The sequence below is a fragment of the Atta cephalotes genome, assembly GCF_000143395.1.
Source record: "Atta cephalotes unplaced genomic scaffold scaffold00029, whole genome shotgun sequence".
Classification (NCBI taxonomy): Eukaryota; Metazoa; Arthropoda; class Insecta; order Hymenoptera; family Formicidae; genus Atta; species Atta cephalotes.
In genome coordinates, this window is record NW_012130093.1 from 552,862 (window position 1) to 570,361 (window position 17,500).

The 17,500-nt window shown below is 31.8% G+C and overlaps 1 protein-coding gene across 1 annotated transcript in view; it reads right to left on the reverse strand.

Annotated features, from left to right (window-relative positions):
* The window catches only part of LOC105620802 (intraflagellar transport protein 81 homolog), a 126,694-nt gene extending 114,241 nt beyond the window's left edge, over positions 1 to 12,453 (reverse strand). The window contains exons 1-2 of the mRNA XM_012202288.1: positions 12,349 to 12,453; positions 12,131 to 12,279 (exon numbers count right to left, since the gene is read on the reverse strand). Of these exons, the coding sequence (XP_012057678.1) occupies positions 12,131 to 12,279; positions 12,349 to 12,453 (254 nt within the window). The remainder of the gene's footprint in view (positions 1 to 12,130; positions 12,280 to 12,348) is intronic.
* Positions 12,454 to 17,500: the final 5,047 nt, after the last annotated feature.

Genomic DNA, 17,500 nt, shown 5'->3' on the forward strand with positions numbered 1-17,500 from the left:
CTGTTAAAACCGACTGAAACAATTACAGGCAATCGGTATCGAACGCAATTGATGCGTTTGAGTCGAGCATTGAAAGACAAACGGCCGCAATACAACGAGAGACACGATAAAGCGATTTTGCAGCATGCTCGACCCCATGTTGCGAAAGTGATCTAGACATACTTGGAAACGTTGAAATAGGAAATCCTATCCCACCCGCCGTATTCTCCAGACGTTGCTCCCTCTGACTATCACTTGTTTCGATCAATGGCACATGGCCTGGCTGACCAGCACTTCCGGTCTTATGAAGAAGTAAAAAATTGGATCGTGGATAGCCTCAAAAGATGACCAGTTTTTTCGATACGGGATTCGTACGCTACCCGAAAGATGGGAGAAAGTAGTGGCCAGCGATGGACAATACTTTGAATCATAAATGTATAACTAGTTTTTTACAATAAAGCCTCGAATTTCGGAAAAAAACGGCGGAAGCGAAGTTGTACATCTAATATATTGAAAACATGTCCAGGAAGCGTTCTCGGCAACGTGAGGGGAATGAGGAAAATCATAACAAGCGGATGATTCTCGCCAAAAAATGTGCAGGCGCTCTACGAAGATGCCTTCGAATCAAATCGCTGAACAGAACTCCGGCATCAACATAGCAAATGCACTTAGTGCCTCTCGTTCAGCTAATGATGCAAATACTAACTCATGTTACGGTCCGCGAGATCTTGGTCCGTACGCAGTGTACATATTCAAACAACAGAGAAAATGTATTACGCTATTTTCATCAGCAAAATCCTGACATCCAAGAAATCAAGAAGATCGGCAGAGACAAGATTCTCGAGATTAATTCGGCCACGACGGCCAACTCGTAGAAAACTTAATCTTTACCAAACATAACTTTCACGCATTTATCCCTGTTTTTAAGATAGAAGGAAGGACATCATTCAGGATGTCTCGTAATAGATTGAATAAGAAGCTTGGAATTGCCGAGGACAAAAATCTTGGATATGCAAAGGTTAAATCGCAGATGCGAAAGAGAAGGTAGGAAGGTAGGAAAGTAGAATACATTCTTTCCAGAACAATCCGAATTAAATTCGCAGGTCAAATCCTTCCCCAAGAAATATACCTATTTAAAATTAGACATGAAATCCTTCATTCCTCGGCCATGCGTGTCTAACCTTTGCTATATGTGCCATCGTGTAGGACATGTTAGTAAGTCGTGCAAAAGTACACCGAGGTGCTTGTATTGTGGCGAAAATAGACATACTGAGATAAAGAGCAATTGCTTCTTCAAGGATTCTTCAAAGTGTATCAATTGCCAAGATGAACATAGGATCAGCGAGCATCTATCCCGTTATACACAGGCAGAGAGTTGCAGTGAGCATAGCGGCGGTTGAAAATATCTCAATCGTCGACGTCAGGAGAATAATTAATAGCCCAACACCCCTTCCGGCTAGTTCACCTTACGCGCCTCAGTTCTGATTACAATAACTTTCGTTATCTTTCGAAAAGGAAGTCGCCCAAGAAGGGGCACTCCTTTGAGAATTATAACAGATTTGGTCTTTTATATGAGGAGGTGGATCGAGATACCAATCTTATTCAAGATACCAGTCTTATGCCAATACAGTAAGGTCCCATCCCTCGTCTCCCTCTAGTGAAGCAGATTTTTAATAGAATTCGTGAGGATATAGCTGGTTAGCAAGTCCAGTCCGACAAGGCACATCTCATATTAAGGAAGTAAATCTCGACAGAGAAGCGCACCGTGATGCGCTAAAATTCAACGGCAGAGTCCCCCACTTTTTTTGGCAATGAGGTCGCCATTCTCAGGCGTCCTCCACTCTCAACAAGATTCTCAAAGAGCAGATAACAAAAATGATAATAGCCTCACGAATCTTCTCTTCGTGCTCTCTGACTTGCTCGCGTATTTTCAGAATAACGATTTATCCAGTGCTCTGGGTGTAATTATGAATCTAGTCAAAAACTTATGTAACATCTTCCAATCTCCGCTTCCCTTTCATGGAGGGACGGTAGTAACTCCCAGAGACCCCCTCCAGATAACTCCCGCTCCATTTTACATTCAACAATCTAATAATTTTCATGCGCAGATACGCTTATGACAATGGATATGGTTGCGGTTTTCGAAATTGAATCGCTCCATTAAATTAACAGTGACTCTCGCGCGCTGGCGTTTCCGGGAGGGATCTTCCTTGGTCCACTTCTGCCCTGGGATGGGGGGGTCCCGGCGACATTGCCTTCTTCCTCGAGAAGGGGGGGGGGGGGAGCTCCGTCGGTAGCTTATGTGTATCCCTCGACAAACCCGCGAATCGAATAAGAGTTTTTCAGTAGAATTATTGTGGCATTCGCCATAATCTTCCCTCGCTGCTTGCCATCGTTAGAGAATATGATGTACTCTGCTTGCATGAATCCCTGCTAAAGCAATCTAGTAACCTCAAAATCAAGAATTTTAGAAAAGATATCGCACAAGTCGGCGATAGAGGCGTTTGCACACGATAGAATTTGGCCTATGATACAGTGCGGCCTACATTTAGTGGACTTGAACATGCCCTCGATGGAATACCTAGTCATCAAATTGTCTTCCTCGGAGAAACCAATCATAATAATAGTCAATTTATATGCATAGGCATCCGAGGCAAAATACTTCTTCTTCATTTTATCAGAGTTTATTTAATAAGCTGAATTACAAGTATTATCTTGTTTTAAGGGATTTGAATCATACGGTCATCATACGGTCTGAGGCTGTAGAAGAGTATCGGGCAGGAGGCTCATGATGATCATTGAGGACTTCGATTTGGTTGTTTTTAATAAAAATACTCCCACGCATTTGCATTCCTCGACTTCATTTATCTCAGTCATCGCTCTGGCTTTATCGTCCGCACAGTTGGCCACAATGTGCGACTTTTACGTTGACAAGGACACTCATGGCAGCGATCATTTTTCGGTGGTAACGCAAATGGCGCTCAGATTTGCTTTAAATCCAAGTTATAAGTTTTCCTTAAGAAAAGAGGAACTGATGACTATATCGTCGCCTGCTATCTTCGATTGCGGTATCTCCTCCAGAAGAGGAGACCGATTCAATTGGACGGTACAACATTCTTGTGCAATCTATACTCGATGTTACCAAGAATCTCGTACCGAAAGGCTTTCCACGCAGTAACGTGCAGGATAAAAATCTCGGCCCGCCTTGGTAGAACGAGGAGTGTGCCGGGGCGGTAGAGGCTAAAGGGCGAGCTGTTCATCTCACATCCCATCTCTCAATAAGAATAATTTCATGGAATTTCAAAAAGCTAGAGTCTCATGCACCAAGAGTCTAACAGCACAAAAACGTAAAGGGTGGCGTGACTTGGTTGACAGCTTTAATAGTCGAACCACCACAAATCAGATATAGTCCCTTATCAAAAGCTTCCGCATAAACACTGCATAAAATTATCAACCGTCGTAGGATTTCAGGCAGACCTCGTTAAATTCGATTTCTAAACTTCGTCCACCGTCATGTTATTATGATCGTACCAAGTTCATGGAAGCTATAACGCACGAATCCCCTCAGGTGCCCACTTTGCAGGTGGCTGGGCAATCCTCTGATCCTCCTCTCTAAAGAACTAAGAAATCTGTTAAGAAGCGTTCGGCTCCGAGATTGAATCAAATTAACTTCTCCGCTAATCTTTTTGTGGAATTCTTGGCACGCTTGCTAGATGTCTACAATGAAATCCTTGATAAGGATTTTTTTTCCAAACTCCTGGAAAAACTCACTGGTGGTATTGATTCCCAAAGTAGTAACGCGGTTAGATCTATATCCCTCATGTCTTATGTATGCAAACTCATGGAAGGAATGTTATATTACAGACTAAGTTGATTTATAGAGTCTCGGCCTATTCTTTCTCTAGCACAGTCAGGCTTTAGGCCTTTTAGGGCCTGTAATGACAATCTAGCTGTTCTTACTGCGGTTAGAACGGGCTTTCTCAATCGGACTGTCACAGTAGCAATTTTCCTAGACGTTGCGGGAACATTCGATAATATCGACCTTCATTCTTGTGATTGACTTTTTCGAGATAGATATCCTGACCCTCTCAGGAAAATTGTTGAGAATTTGATCAGCAGTTTGATAGGCAGTTGAGTTTCGTTATCGAAACTGGGGAGTTACATGGCTCGTAAGTTACACATTTCGCTTAAAGGAAATACCTCAGGATCCACCTTGAGCTCTTTTTTTTTGATACATTCTTAAGGACATTCGACCAGCATTTCCATCCTAATATCCGTCTATTGCAATATGTGGATGACGTTGTTCTCTTCTCTACATAACGGAATTTGAATGATGCTATCGTTTTCATCCAGATTTCCCTTGATATGACAATCTTGGATATCTAAAATATAGGAACCTAGAGGTGTTCTCACATAAGTCTAGCTGGATTATTTTTTCGCAAGGCTATTCTGTGAAGACCGTCACTTGCGGCCATCAGCGCACCTAGGGCTCACTCACATCGTTTTTCAAGAAGCGAACTATCCATTGCTCTATCTATTCTCCTGCCTTCTGACAAATTTATGAGGTATACCCAAGAAATAACATACGTTAAGAACATGTTTGGATGCGACCAAAAGAGCAACAGCAATTTAATTGTGGCGGATTTCTTACACAAATCTTCTCAGTACACGCAGAACGCCATGTCTTTCTACACGGATGTCTCAAAGAATTCGGAGGGTGCTGTCGGAGCCGAAGGTTTTTTCTATCGAGATGCCTGGCAACATCAGTCACAGACTCCCCGCAACTACATCATCTATTTTATCAAGCAGGTTTATTATGAAAGCAAAGAGAGATTATCCTGTTCTGGGTCCCGGCTCATTCTGACATCCCAGGAAACGAAGCTGCAAATTCAGTCCAAGCAGACAGCGCTGGATGTATATTCATCAGCGTTTCGTGTACGAAGATTTCTTGACCGAGTCGAAGAGTCACGGCTCAGTTCAAGAGATGAAAATGGAGGCTTTCCGCCTCCAAGGGTGCAATATATTATGAGCGGTACTATACAACAGGAGAACCTAGTTTCACGAAATCTCTCCTTTCAGAGAGACAGTGCTTGAATCGCCTCAGGTCCAATCATATTAATCTTAATGAGAGCCTCTGTAGGATTAACATGGTCGATTCACCTGCCTGTCCCTGCGAGGACCCTTGCCAGAGCATTAATCATGTTATATTTCATCGTGAGAAATATAGTTCAAATTCTAAGCAAATACGGGAATTTATAGCTAAAAAATTTCATAACACCCTACAAGATCTATCTCCTTCCCTTTCCTCTCTCATTCCTAAACTATGCCGCTTACTCCTGGCCTTTATGCAAGTCAATAATCTATTTTTTAAACATATTATACCTCTCCCCTTCCTCCCATAGCACAACCATCGCTGGGTGGCAGCAGGCGTTCGGCTCGAGGAGAATAGCAACCAGTGCAATTTGGATTCGCTTGAAATGTCTAGAGCTCGCAGACCTCAATAGGGTTTAGTTTACATAAAAATGAAAATTTTCAATGCAAAAATGAAAATAAGAGAAACAATTTTCAATGATCTTGATCTTAATGTTATTCAAAACATGATTCTGAACAACATTCAAAAGGTTTCAATCTGTCGATCAGACATCTTAGGTAATGCTAATGCCAGTACTGTAACTTTCAAGCCTTATAACTCGCAAGCACTTAATGAAAATGAATTTAATTATAGTTTTGGAAAGCTCTCGAGATAAACTACAAGAATATGTAATATTGGGAGTACAAATAAGTTTCCGCCGTTTGCAAAAGATGTCACTAATAAACTATAGTTAAAATTGTTTGATGTAAAACGACATATCATAAGATTGGACATCCGGCAACACTATAATCTTGAATTATTAGCGATTTTGTATCAGCATCATATATTTTTTTTGTACGAAAATGTCGAGTTTTGAGCCGAATAAGCGTCATTTGCGGGAATTTTTTGATTTACTTCTTTAATTTGAAGAAATCTGCAGCTGAGGCTCATAGATTGCTTGTAAAAGTATATGATGATGCTGCCTTAAGTGAGAGAAGTTGTCGTGAGTGGTTTCAAAAGTTTAAGAACGATGAATTTGACGTCGAACAAAGAACGTAGCGGAAGGCCGAAAGTGTACGAAGACGCGGAATTGGAAGCATTATTGGATGAAGATTCGTGCCAAACGCAAAAAGAACTTGCACTTACATTAGGAATGACTCAACAAACAATTTCATATCGTTTGAAATCATTGGGAATGATTCAAAAGAAAGGGAATTGGGTTCCATATGAACTGAAGAGAAACGTTGAACGCCGATTTTTCACATGTGAAATGCTGCTTGCCAGGCATAAACGAAAGAGTTTTTTGCATATAGTTTCTGGTGATGAAAAATAGATCCACTACGATAACCCAAAGAAAAGGAAATCATTGGGACCACCTGGCCATTCTTCAACATCGATAGCCAAGCCGAATATTCATGGAAAAAAACTCATGTTGTGTATTTGGTGGGATCAACTTGGTGTCGTGTATTATGAATTGCTCAAATCGAACGAGACCATTACTGGGGCTCTCTACCGAACACAATTGATGAGATTGAGCCGAGCATTTAAGGAAAAACGCGCCCATTACTACTCCATGACAAAATTATTCTCCTGCATGATAATGCTCGACCACATGTTGCGGCGCCGGTCAAAACGTACTTAGAAACACTCAAATAGGAAGTTCTACCCCATCCGCCGTATTCTCCAGACATTGCTTCTTCCGACTACCACTTGTTCCGATCGATGACGCATGGTCTGAGCAGCACTTCGTATGAAGATACCAAAAATTGTATCGATGATTGAATAGCCTCAAAAGATGAAGCGTTCTTCCGCGGTATCCACATGCTCAGAAAGATGGGAAAAAGTAATGGCTAGCGATGGCCATTATTTTGAATAAAACATTATGTACCGTTCTTTCACAATAAATATTTAATTTTTGATAAAAAACGGCGGAAACTTATTTGTACTCCCAATAAAAAAGGGATCATTTAAAAAATTCATGTTGATCTTGATCTGACAATGCCATCCTAGGTTAAATAACTATCGTTGAATACGTTTTTTTTTTAAGTCATAATTTTTTGGTTCTACTAATGTTCAATATATACAAACAAATTTGATTCTAGTTTTATATACATTATATATGCATTATAGCTGTGCATTGTAGATATTACATATTTTTGAATAAACTGATAACGATCCGGCAAATGGGTGGGGGGGAGAGAGACTTTTCATACAAAAAAATATCCGGGTCGGATCCAGAGCCGTACAAAAGGGCGGTTCACAGTATGCATCGCATACTGTGCTAAGGGACCCCGAAATTTTAAACACCAAACATAATGCGAGGGAGACAGAGAAATAGTGATAGCTTTAGAAATAATAATTTCACCTAAAATAAAATATTCTACCTTTTAGCGATTTCGTATTAATGTCAGAGGATTTATATATAACCTCAAGAAAATACTCTACAAAATAAAGGAATTTCGTATAAAATAGTAAATAAGTTTACATTTAAGATTACTATTTACGACTACATTTAAGAATATAATTCTCTTATTGCTAGAAGAATATCTTACATGTATAAATGTCTGACATGCACGTGTAGTTATGGTAGTACATAAACGACAAACATCTTCTAACAAATAAGTGTGACACTAGTATCTTGTATCCTACGCTAGTATCTTGTGTCCTTTTGTTTTAAAAGGTTATTCGCATTATATTAGAAATTTCTGTAAAGAAATTTCTTTTTAATCATAGCTTATGTCTCCTTATTTTGATACATTTGAATACATGTTACAGATACACGCGTTTGATTCATGTAAAATTTTTTGCTTAGAGAAAATGCTAATTGTAAGAGGAATTCCCCCCGCTAATTGGCAGAATATTTTTTAGGGTGAGCTATTTCGATGTATCCGTTTTCTAACAAGTTGAAATCGTGTTATTTCTATCAGTATCGCTATTCGCATTATTCTTTGGCTTTATATACATTATCTATGATTTCTACAATATTAATTAATTTCCAATTTAATTTGCACATGTAGATGATTTATTTATATTTCATTTATACTTCAAAGAAATAATAGTTTAAATTTAATAAAATCTTTATATCTCAAATTTAATTAATGTTTTATATGTAAAATTATATGTCGATGATGCAATTGTTTATTTAACCAAACGGCTTTTATGTATTTTTTTATAATAATGATGAATTTTATAATACACAACTATAAATAGTTCGTGCATCCAGCCCACGAGACTTTCCTTCGCAATGTCCGAACCTAATCGATGGAAAAAATGAAAAACAAATGAGTTATTAAGGGGATCTTAAAATCGTTTGTATGTACCGAAATTAACTAAATCATATATTTTTCGTATAATAATTTTTTTTTCTTTTTCATAGATTCGAAAATCCTTTTCCAGGATTAAAGTATACGCATTACTATTTCTTAGAGTAACATGGTGTCTCAGGCTATCAAGTCGCGACAACATTTGTTTGAAACGAAAGTTTTATAACTTATACTTACGAAATAGTAACCCACAACATGTAATTTGCACGAACAAATAACGTTGAATTCTTGGAATTAGACGTTTTATCGCGACGAATTTGTTATACAAGATTGACACGAACATGCAATTTACGTGTATCATAGGTTGCGTGAGATATTGATGTAATAGTATATAAAGACATGTCGATGCGCTGGAAAAATAGTGACATTTGGTGACTTCAAAGTTCGGGCTTCACTTTAGAATCCCCTTAATATAGCTCCGAATTATTAGGTGTGAGAAAAAGTTCGTGGCGTTTTTTTAATGCCATCACACGCGTGTGTGTGTGTGTGTGTGTGTGTGTGTGTGTGTATACACACACACACACGCGCGCACACAAAATATTTATTATTATATATAATTTACATATATAATATATAATAAAATAAATAAATATAAGTTTAATTATTCTGCTTTCTTATATTCTTCAAAGCTTTTTTAACGAACTTTATGAAAAGCTAAGGCCTCATATTTACTTTTGCAGTAGGGCCTCAAAAATTCATTGCACGATCTTGGTCAGATCCAATATATGCCAAAAGTCCCGATACGCTATTTCCGAAATGATACTGATATTTATCAAACCATAAAGATATATGTATATATATATATATATATATATGTATATGCAATTACCCTATATACAAGGTGATCCATTTAATCCATCCAGTAGAATATCTCCTTAAAATAAAAATATTTTAAATAAAAATTGCTCATTTATAAGAAGAGAAAAAGATGATACCCTTGATTGATCTTGAGAAAATGTCCTTAAAATCGGATTAAGATTACCTAATATTTTTTAAATTGAATTATATTTTATTAATTATATATTTTATAATTATATATTATAATATATATCGTATTTTATAATTTATTATTTATATATTTTAATATATATTTATATATTTAAATATATTTTATTATAATATATATTATAATATATATTATAATATATTTTATATTTTATAATTATATATTTTATTAATTATATATATTTTATATATATTTTTTTTACATAATATGATTCCTCTAATTGTTCTACATAAAAAAGTATTAAAGGTAATATTTTAAAGTATTTAAAAGGTAGAAATATACGTACGAAAGAGCCAAATAGTTTGCGAAATATTTTATACTTTATTAAAATACATATGGACATGAAATATTAAATATCTCGTAAGTTATTAATTTTTTAATAATTGTACCTTAATATTTTTATTATGGACAGAATAAGCAATTGTAAAAAAAATACACCGTAGTTGCTTTAAAACTCTAATAAGAGAAAGGAAGAAAAATAATAAAAGAAAGAGCAATCAGAATAATAAGAGAAAGGGCAGTCAGATGCAGAAATTAATATTAATAAAATGAATTGTAAAATCAATTTAATATACTAAAAATTTTTGCGTGCTCTCGAATACATAATGTAAAATACGTAACTGCTTAAAAAAATGTAAGCAAATGGATAATTTTTTAATGGATAAACTATGTGTTTTCTTTATACCAATTGATTTCTCTCTTCTTATTTTGTTTATGAAAATATCAAACAATAATTGAAATCAGTCATTTACAAAATATTTTTTATCAAAAATAAAAAATTAACAGTTTTTGAAATATTTTGTAATTCATTTCTATATTTGCTGGAAATATAAAATCTCATAAACTGTCGATTTTTTAATAACTTTACTGTAACATTTTTATATACAGAATAATAAAAAAAAGTGATATATCGATATTTCAATTTGAGTTATCAACATTGTATACATGAATTTATTTTTTCGAACTTTTACTTTATCGATTAAAAGTCAAAGAATGACAAATTAGAAAAAATGAAAAGAAAAAACAATATCTCGGCGCAAAAAAGAAATTTAGAGAAAATTTCGAACAAAATTGAGATTTATTGTATATCAACAAACCTGATGGAAGAAACCATAAATGATGGAAACAGCAAGATTTTTTAAAAATTGAAAATGCTCAGAAGATATAATAGGAGTTAATATAGATTTAATTCATTAATTTAAAATAATTTTAAAGATTATATCTTGCGAATATGAAATTAATACAGATGCTCTTAAACAGTTTGCAAAAACTGTATTTTTTTTAATGAATTTGTATTAATTTCATATATCCGCAAGAGATAATTTTTAAAATTACTTCAAATCTATGAATTAACTCTTTATTAATTCTTGTATTTGCTACATTCTCAAATTTTTCTTCTCAAAAATTCAAAAAGCATTGTCGTACTGTATAGTAGGGGAGACCGGAGCTAAATGAGCACCGAGACTAAGCTAGCATTTGAATTTTGAGTGGCAAAAATATATCTTATGAGTTCCCAATTTATATTGTAGAAGGCATCTCGTGTATTTTTTTTACCAACGATGTTTACTTAGTTTAGATGCTGTCCTATTGTATGTTTAGGTAATCAAACGTATTTTCGATAATCAAAAGTAATTTTTGAGATTTCATTTTTGAATCACATATACAAAAATTGCAATTGAAGAACTCACTTAGCCCCGGCATTCTTGAGATTTCATTTCCAAGATCACATTATTTTTTGTGAATATGGATGAAATAAAGTTGCAAACACTAAAACTTTTTATTGCTATCTTGTAGTCTTATAATGACTCTATAAAACGCTAATAATCATTTGATTAAAATCGTTAATTTTATTATTGAAAATTGCAATTGCAAAAGATGCCCCGGTCTTCCCTACATTAATCTTTATTCCTAGTATACATATATAACAGCTGTTCATAAAATCTTACACATGATTCCGCAATTATTTTTGCTGCATTACTTCCTGTAGGACAAATTCAGAAGAAGGAAACATTTAAAACAATTTAAGAAATTATATTCGCAAGAAAAAAGCTATCAACATTGATATTAATCTTCTATTAGCAACATCTGATACATTCATTTCTTTTCTCCGACAATTTCAGATAAAAAAAGAAAAGAAAATATTTTTTCAGACATTTTTGTCATCATTCTATTAAATCAGAATCAACTTTTCAATCTAAATTGGTGCGAATCAATTACTGCGAATAATAGCGATAATGGCAAATACTTCATAAATAAGACATATATATTTTGGTTTTTAAATTATTTTCAATATAACAATCATTTCAAGCAAAATTTATTTAAAAAGTTTATATAACACATAAAAATAATTTTGACCAGGTTTAGAGGCTTTTAAAATCATTATGCACTGTGTTCACACAAAGCTTTTCCCCGTCCAAACTGCACATACCCATATGCAAGTAATATGCAAGTAATATGATATTTAAAGTTTAAATTATAAAATTAAAACACATTTATATTATCAACTTTATTTGTTGATAACTTTTTAATAAATAATAATGAGTAATGGCTAAAACCTTCTAAAAGTCATTCATGAACATAATAGTCTTGACAATATATGCTAAAGTCAAGGTCATCGGAACTGAGATTCTCTTTTGTAAACTTTTAACTATCTGTATATGTATATACTTTGCACTACTCATTGAAAAACTGATAGAACAGGTAAAATATGAATGTATTTTGTTCAAAGTATTTAGAGAATCTAATTGTTACCTAAACAGTATAGGCTCCACATCAGATTGATAATTAAGTATTCGAAGAGCTGTTAAAACGTACATAGAATTTTCTTCTGGCGAATTCAATTTAATATCGATATCCGAATCATCTTGTTGTTGTATCTTCATCAGAACACTACATAATATCTATGAAAAAATGTATGTAATGTAATTTTTTGAAAATATTACAATAATAATAAAATATCAAAGAAATACCTGTAATAAGTCTTCAGTGTTTAAGGTATTAAATCCAATTATACTGTAATTTCGTCCTAATAATTTATTTATTTCTGTCACAATAAATTTCACATTTTCACTCATAATGAAATTTTCTATAGCAGTTTCGCACTTGATTTTCTAAAAGTGAAAAATGTTCCGAACTTGCCAAATATTCGTGTAGCACTACGATGCGCTACAAGCGTAATATGTCCAAACTAATGGACGTTATGGCTGCGGTTGCCTCGACAACAAAGCATCAACAGTATTGATATTCAGTTAGCACATGTATTCAATACTTCTTGCAATATCAACTACATAAGGATATATCTTACACTTCCATATATATATAATAATAAAACACACAATTATAAAAAAATACTTTATTAACACTTTCATAAATAAAAAATTCATTTTTGTTGTACTAATATGTTATATCGCATAAATATATCATTGTTTAATTAGAAATAATAATATATCTTGCTATATAATATGAATTATGTAGTAAGTGTCCCAAAATTCGAAGATAATATTATGATAGCGTGAAACTTCGCAAAAAATTAAGTAATAAAATGCAAGCCATTTTTTCGTAAAATAGTTTTTTAAGGCTGTATTAGACGTACAATCTCCGTGCAAAGAAATTTAAATTTGAATATATTTAATATTTGCTCTTCAAATAGATTACATACGAAAGTTGTGTGTGAACAAGATTATATTTTTGTTTAATAATTTTTTTGTTTTTGTAATTTATTTATTTTATTTATTATTATTTTTATTGTTAAAAATTAAAATTTGAAAAATGATAAAAAGATTTATATTTTTCTTTTGTAAGGGGAGAATGGACATGAAAGCCGTTTTTTTAATGAAAAAAAAATTTAATCTGGTATTAAACAAATATAATCGCTTTCTTACTTAAGTGTACTCATTTACTTGTAAGATCCATTTAACAGAAAAATAATATTTAGTCATTAACAGCGATTTTTTTGCAATAAATGTTTTTAATTAGAAATATTATATTTTCTATTTTTCACACATTTATTAATTTTAAAAATTATAAAAAAATAATTGTGAAAGGATGACATTTTGATTTTATTTGTATTAAAGCTTATATAATTTGGTTCTTTCAAAACAGATAATAGCTTTGTCAAAATCACGTTGTTTTGAAAGAGCTGATAGATGATTGAAAAGAGTGAAATATGGAAATTAAGTCGGTAAAATGCTTCAGTATAATTTAACCTAATAGCAATATAATCTATAAACCGGATTTTATAAAACAGAAATACATCAAAATCTATTTACCTACAATAAATAGAGATGCTCCTCGAAGAAAGAGACTGCATCTGAAGACAATCTTGTACAGAAGTATGCTGACAGAATCATATATTGACGCCACGCGATGATGACACTGAGCGAATGAAAGTGGACTGATTAATCAATACGATACATTTAAAAAAAGTACTGACATATTAAAATTGTCTGAATGGTACTAAAAAAGTAGAAAGTCAATACTGAAAATAACATCCCTGGGTGTGCAATGAAGGAGTCAGACAAAGTAATAATAGAACTGGCTTTTTCATAACTCTCAATACCAGCTCTTTCATAATATGTAAAAAAATCTAATCACGGAATATCTGATAAACAAAGAATTTGTAATTACTTTTATTTTTTTTACATTTAATTATTAATTATTATTACATTTGTAATTATTTTTACATTTGTAGTTACGTTAATATATATAATATTTGATAAAAAAATATTTTTTCTAAAAGCTATAAATCGCAAATAAATGAATAAAACTTGAAAATTTAAAAAAAAACTTACTTTTTGTAACGATAATTTTGCATTTGTTATTAGGATAACGTCATTTTGATGATGACTATCAAATGTTTATCGACGACAAGTTTTAGTACTGTTATCAAATGAAAATATTTTTAAATTTTTGATGATATTCAATATCATCAAAAATATGATATTAGTTGAAATATAAAATGACTCTTTCACAACATGTCTTTCATGCCCATTCTCCCCTATTTTAAATATTCAAAATAATGCAAGTTTCATTAAGAACTGATTGGTTGCAAAGATATAGGATAAATATATATTTTATTTATTTACTGGACAATTAGTTCATGCATCGCAATATAATTCTATGTAAATAATCTTAAATATGTACTTTATATGTAATGTACTTTAAAAGATTGAGATTTATATATATACAATATATATACAATATCATTTATTTTATAATAGAAATATACAGGGTGGTCCATTTGAATCGAATGTCTTGAATATTTCGTTTATTTTTGATGATTCAAAAAAATGTTTCGAACGAAAGTGAAACGGTTTCGAGGAAGATGTATTTTAGTCATGTTGTTTTTTTTCTAGGTAGAGGTATCAAAAAGATATAAAGAGGTCATCATCTCCACTTTTTAAAATGGAATTGTATGATTTTTTTTACACAATCTGATTCCTCTAATTATTCTGCATATAAAAATATTAAGATAGTTATATCAAAAAACCAATAATTTACGAAATATTTTACACTTTATTCTGACATATTAATATAAAATGTTAAATACCTCGTAAATTATTAACTTTTTGATAATTGTATGTTAATACTTTTATGAACGGTATAATGAGATGAATCAATTAGTGAAAAAAAAACATCGTTGCTTTAAAAAAATATGTATGCAAAATGGATAATTTTTTAAATAAGCAACTTTCTTTCCACCATATATATTTTTATATTAGAGCACAGATTTAAAAAATATTCATTAAAATAACTTATGATTCAGATAGTAAACGAAATTTATAGTTTTTAAAAAAATGATTTAAAATAACATAACGAAATTTATAGTTTTTAAAAAAATGATTTAAAATAATCTGTAATTTTTTCATAATTTTGTTATCATTTTGAAAATATGTATAAAACATCCTTAAGTATAAACGTTTAAATTTTGATTAATCATAAACGGTGAAAAAATTATCTGTCCGTGTGATAGTATGCATTCAGCGGCAATATTTTGTTTAGTATCTAATACAAGCCTGTTCAATTTAAGTTTCGAAACCAAAACGCAGTCATCGACATAAAAAAATTCAATGTGAGTAAGATTTTGGGGACTGTAAAGTGTTGATACATATCTAAGTGACGCTTATCAACAGTTTCTAGTTCCTAAAATCTTCACATAAAATTTTTTTATGTCAGTGACTTTGCGTTTTGGCTCCGGAGTTCAAATTGAACAGGCCCGATGTCATGGCACGTACGTCACACGACTGTATAATCGATGCTTATGATTAGTTAAACTTTAAACGTTTATACGTAAAAAATTACTTTATGGAAAAAAAATGGCTTGCATTTTTATTATTTAATTTTTTATGAAGTTTTAAGTTTTACGAAGTTTTGTCGATATAATATTATCCTCGAATTTCGAGATACCATGTATATAGCTAACAGATTTATATAAGAATAAATACAATAATAATTATAGTATCATGTTACAAGGTATTCTTATATTAAAAAAACTTGCTATGTAAAACATTGTTAGTAAAGAAATACATCAATGAAAAAAAAATTTACAAATATACATTTTGCATATTGTGTGTATTTCTGCGTGTAGCAATTCTTCTGCAATCTAATTATTGATAATTATTAGCACATGCTAGAAAATCTCAACGTTTGTAAAAAATTTTTATGATAATATTGCAGGTTAATATAAATTTCTACATATAAAATGACTATATTTCGTACAACAATCGAAAAAGGATAAATATTTATTTATATTAATAAATATTATAATAAATACCTGCACAAGTCTTTGGCAATAAATATTCTACGTATTATTCATATAGCAGTCTGATTACAATAGAATAAATGTCTATTTATTATGAATTTTGTAAAATATACAGAATGTCCTAAACTCTTTGACACACTACTTATGGGCAGGCAGATTAGAGTTAGACTAAGCTGAGTGAAAAAGTCCTGTATTATTTTGCAATTTTCGCAACAATTAACAAAATATTAATTTCTAAAAATTGCCGAATAAACGAGTAAAATCGATGCATAAAACTTTAAAAATAAAAATTTTAAGATATTTTCAGAGTTCTTTATAAAATATCTTAAAATTTTATGTAAAAGAAAAATATCATATTCATATTATGAGATGGTTCTTTAGTAATTCGAGTCATAGAAATGTCTAATTTTTTTATATAATGAACTTGAAATACCGAATTTAACGTATGCAAAATTCTAGGATAGATTTATGATAAAATGAGAGAAAAAAGTGTTCGAACTGTAACTTTTAACGTATTAGTGACAGATAAGGATCGGAGGCACTTCTTTAACTAACTGCACATAAATATTATCATAGATTTCTCTAAAAAACGAGATTATAATAGTTTATAAAATTACGATTGTAATGATATAAAAAAGTAATAGATTAACGACCATTCTAGAAAAATATATACATACATAAACTTGCATATAAATTTAATCTCAAAAAATAACGTTATCTTGTTTTCGTTTTGTAAAGATATAGCTCTTATATGATTTATCATTATATACTTCATTTTTCATTAAGATATACACGTAGTTTTGATATTTTATCCAAATATATACGTTTTAATATCTTATCCAAATTATACAGATATTTGCGATTTTGAGTGGACTCTAAGATATCTCAAATTTGCGGCACTTTACTAAAAAAAACTTTAAAGTTGTTTTATGCATCGATTGTAGATATTCTGCTATCATTGGTATACTACTTAACGAAGAAAAATTGCGAAAATTGTAAAATGGAGGATTTTTCGACTCAATTTAGTTTGCTTTACCTGCCTACAAGAGATGTGTCAAAAAATTTTAGACATCCCCTATATAAATATATGTCGCTATACACACGTGTGCAGCAAATTTATATATATATAATAAATTACTAATTCCATAATACCAATGTTAATTTTTTTGTAAAAAGAAATTAACAATTTTTTTATATATAAATTTAAAACTCATTCTAAATTAAGATTCCTGGATTGCCACGGATATGAATCGTGACATAAGCGAAAAATGAGGTGTTAACTTTTGTTATATACTGTTTGTAAATAAAGATCATTAGTACAAAACGAATGAAATCACTTGTAAAAATGGATCGAAACTATT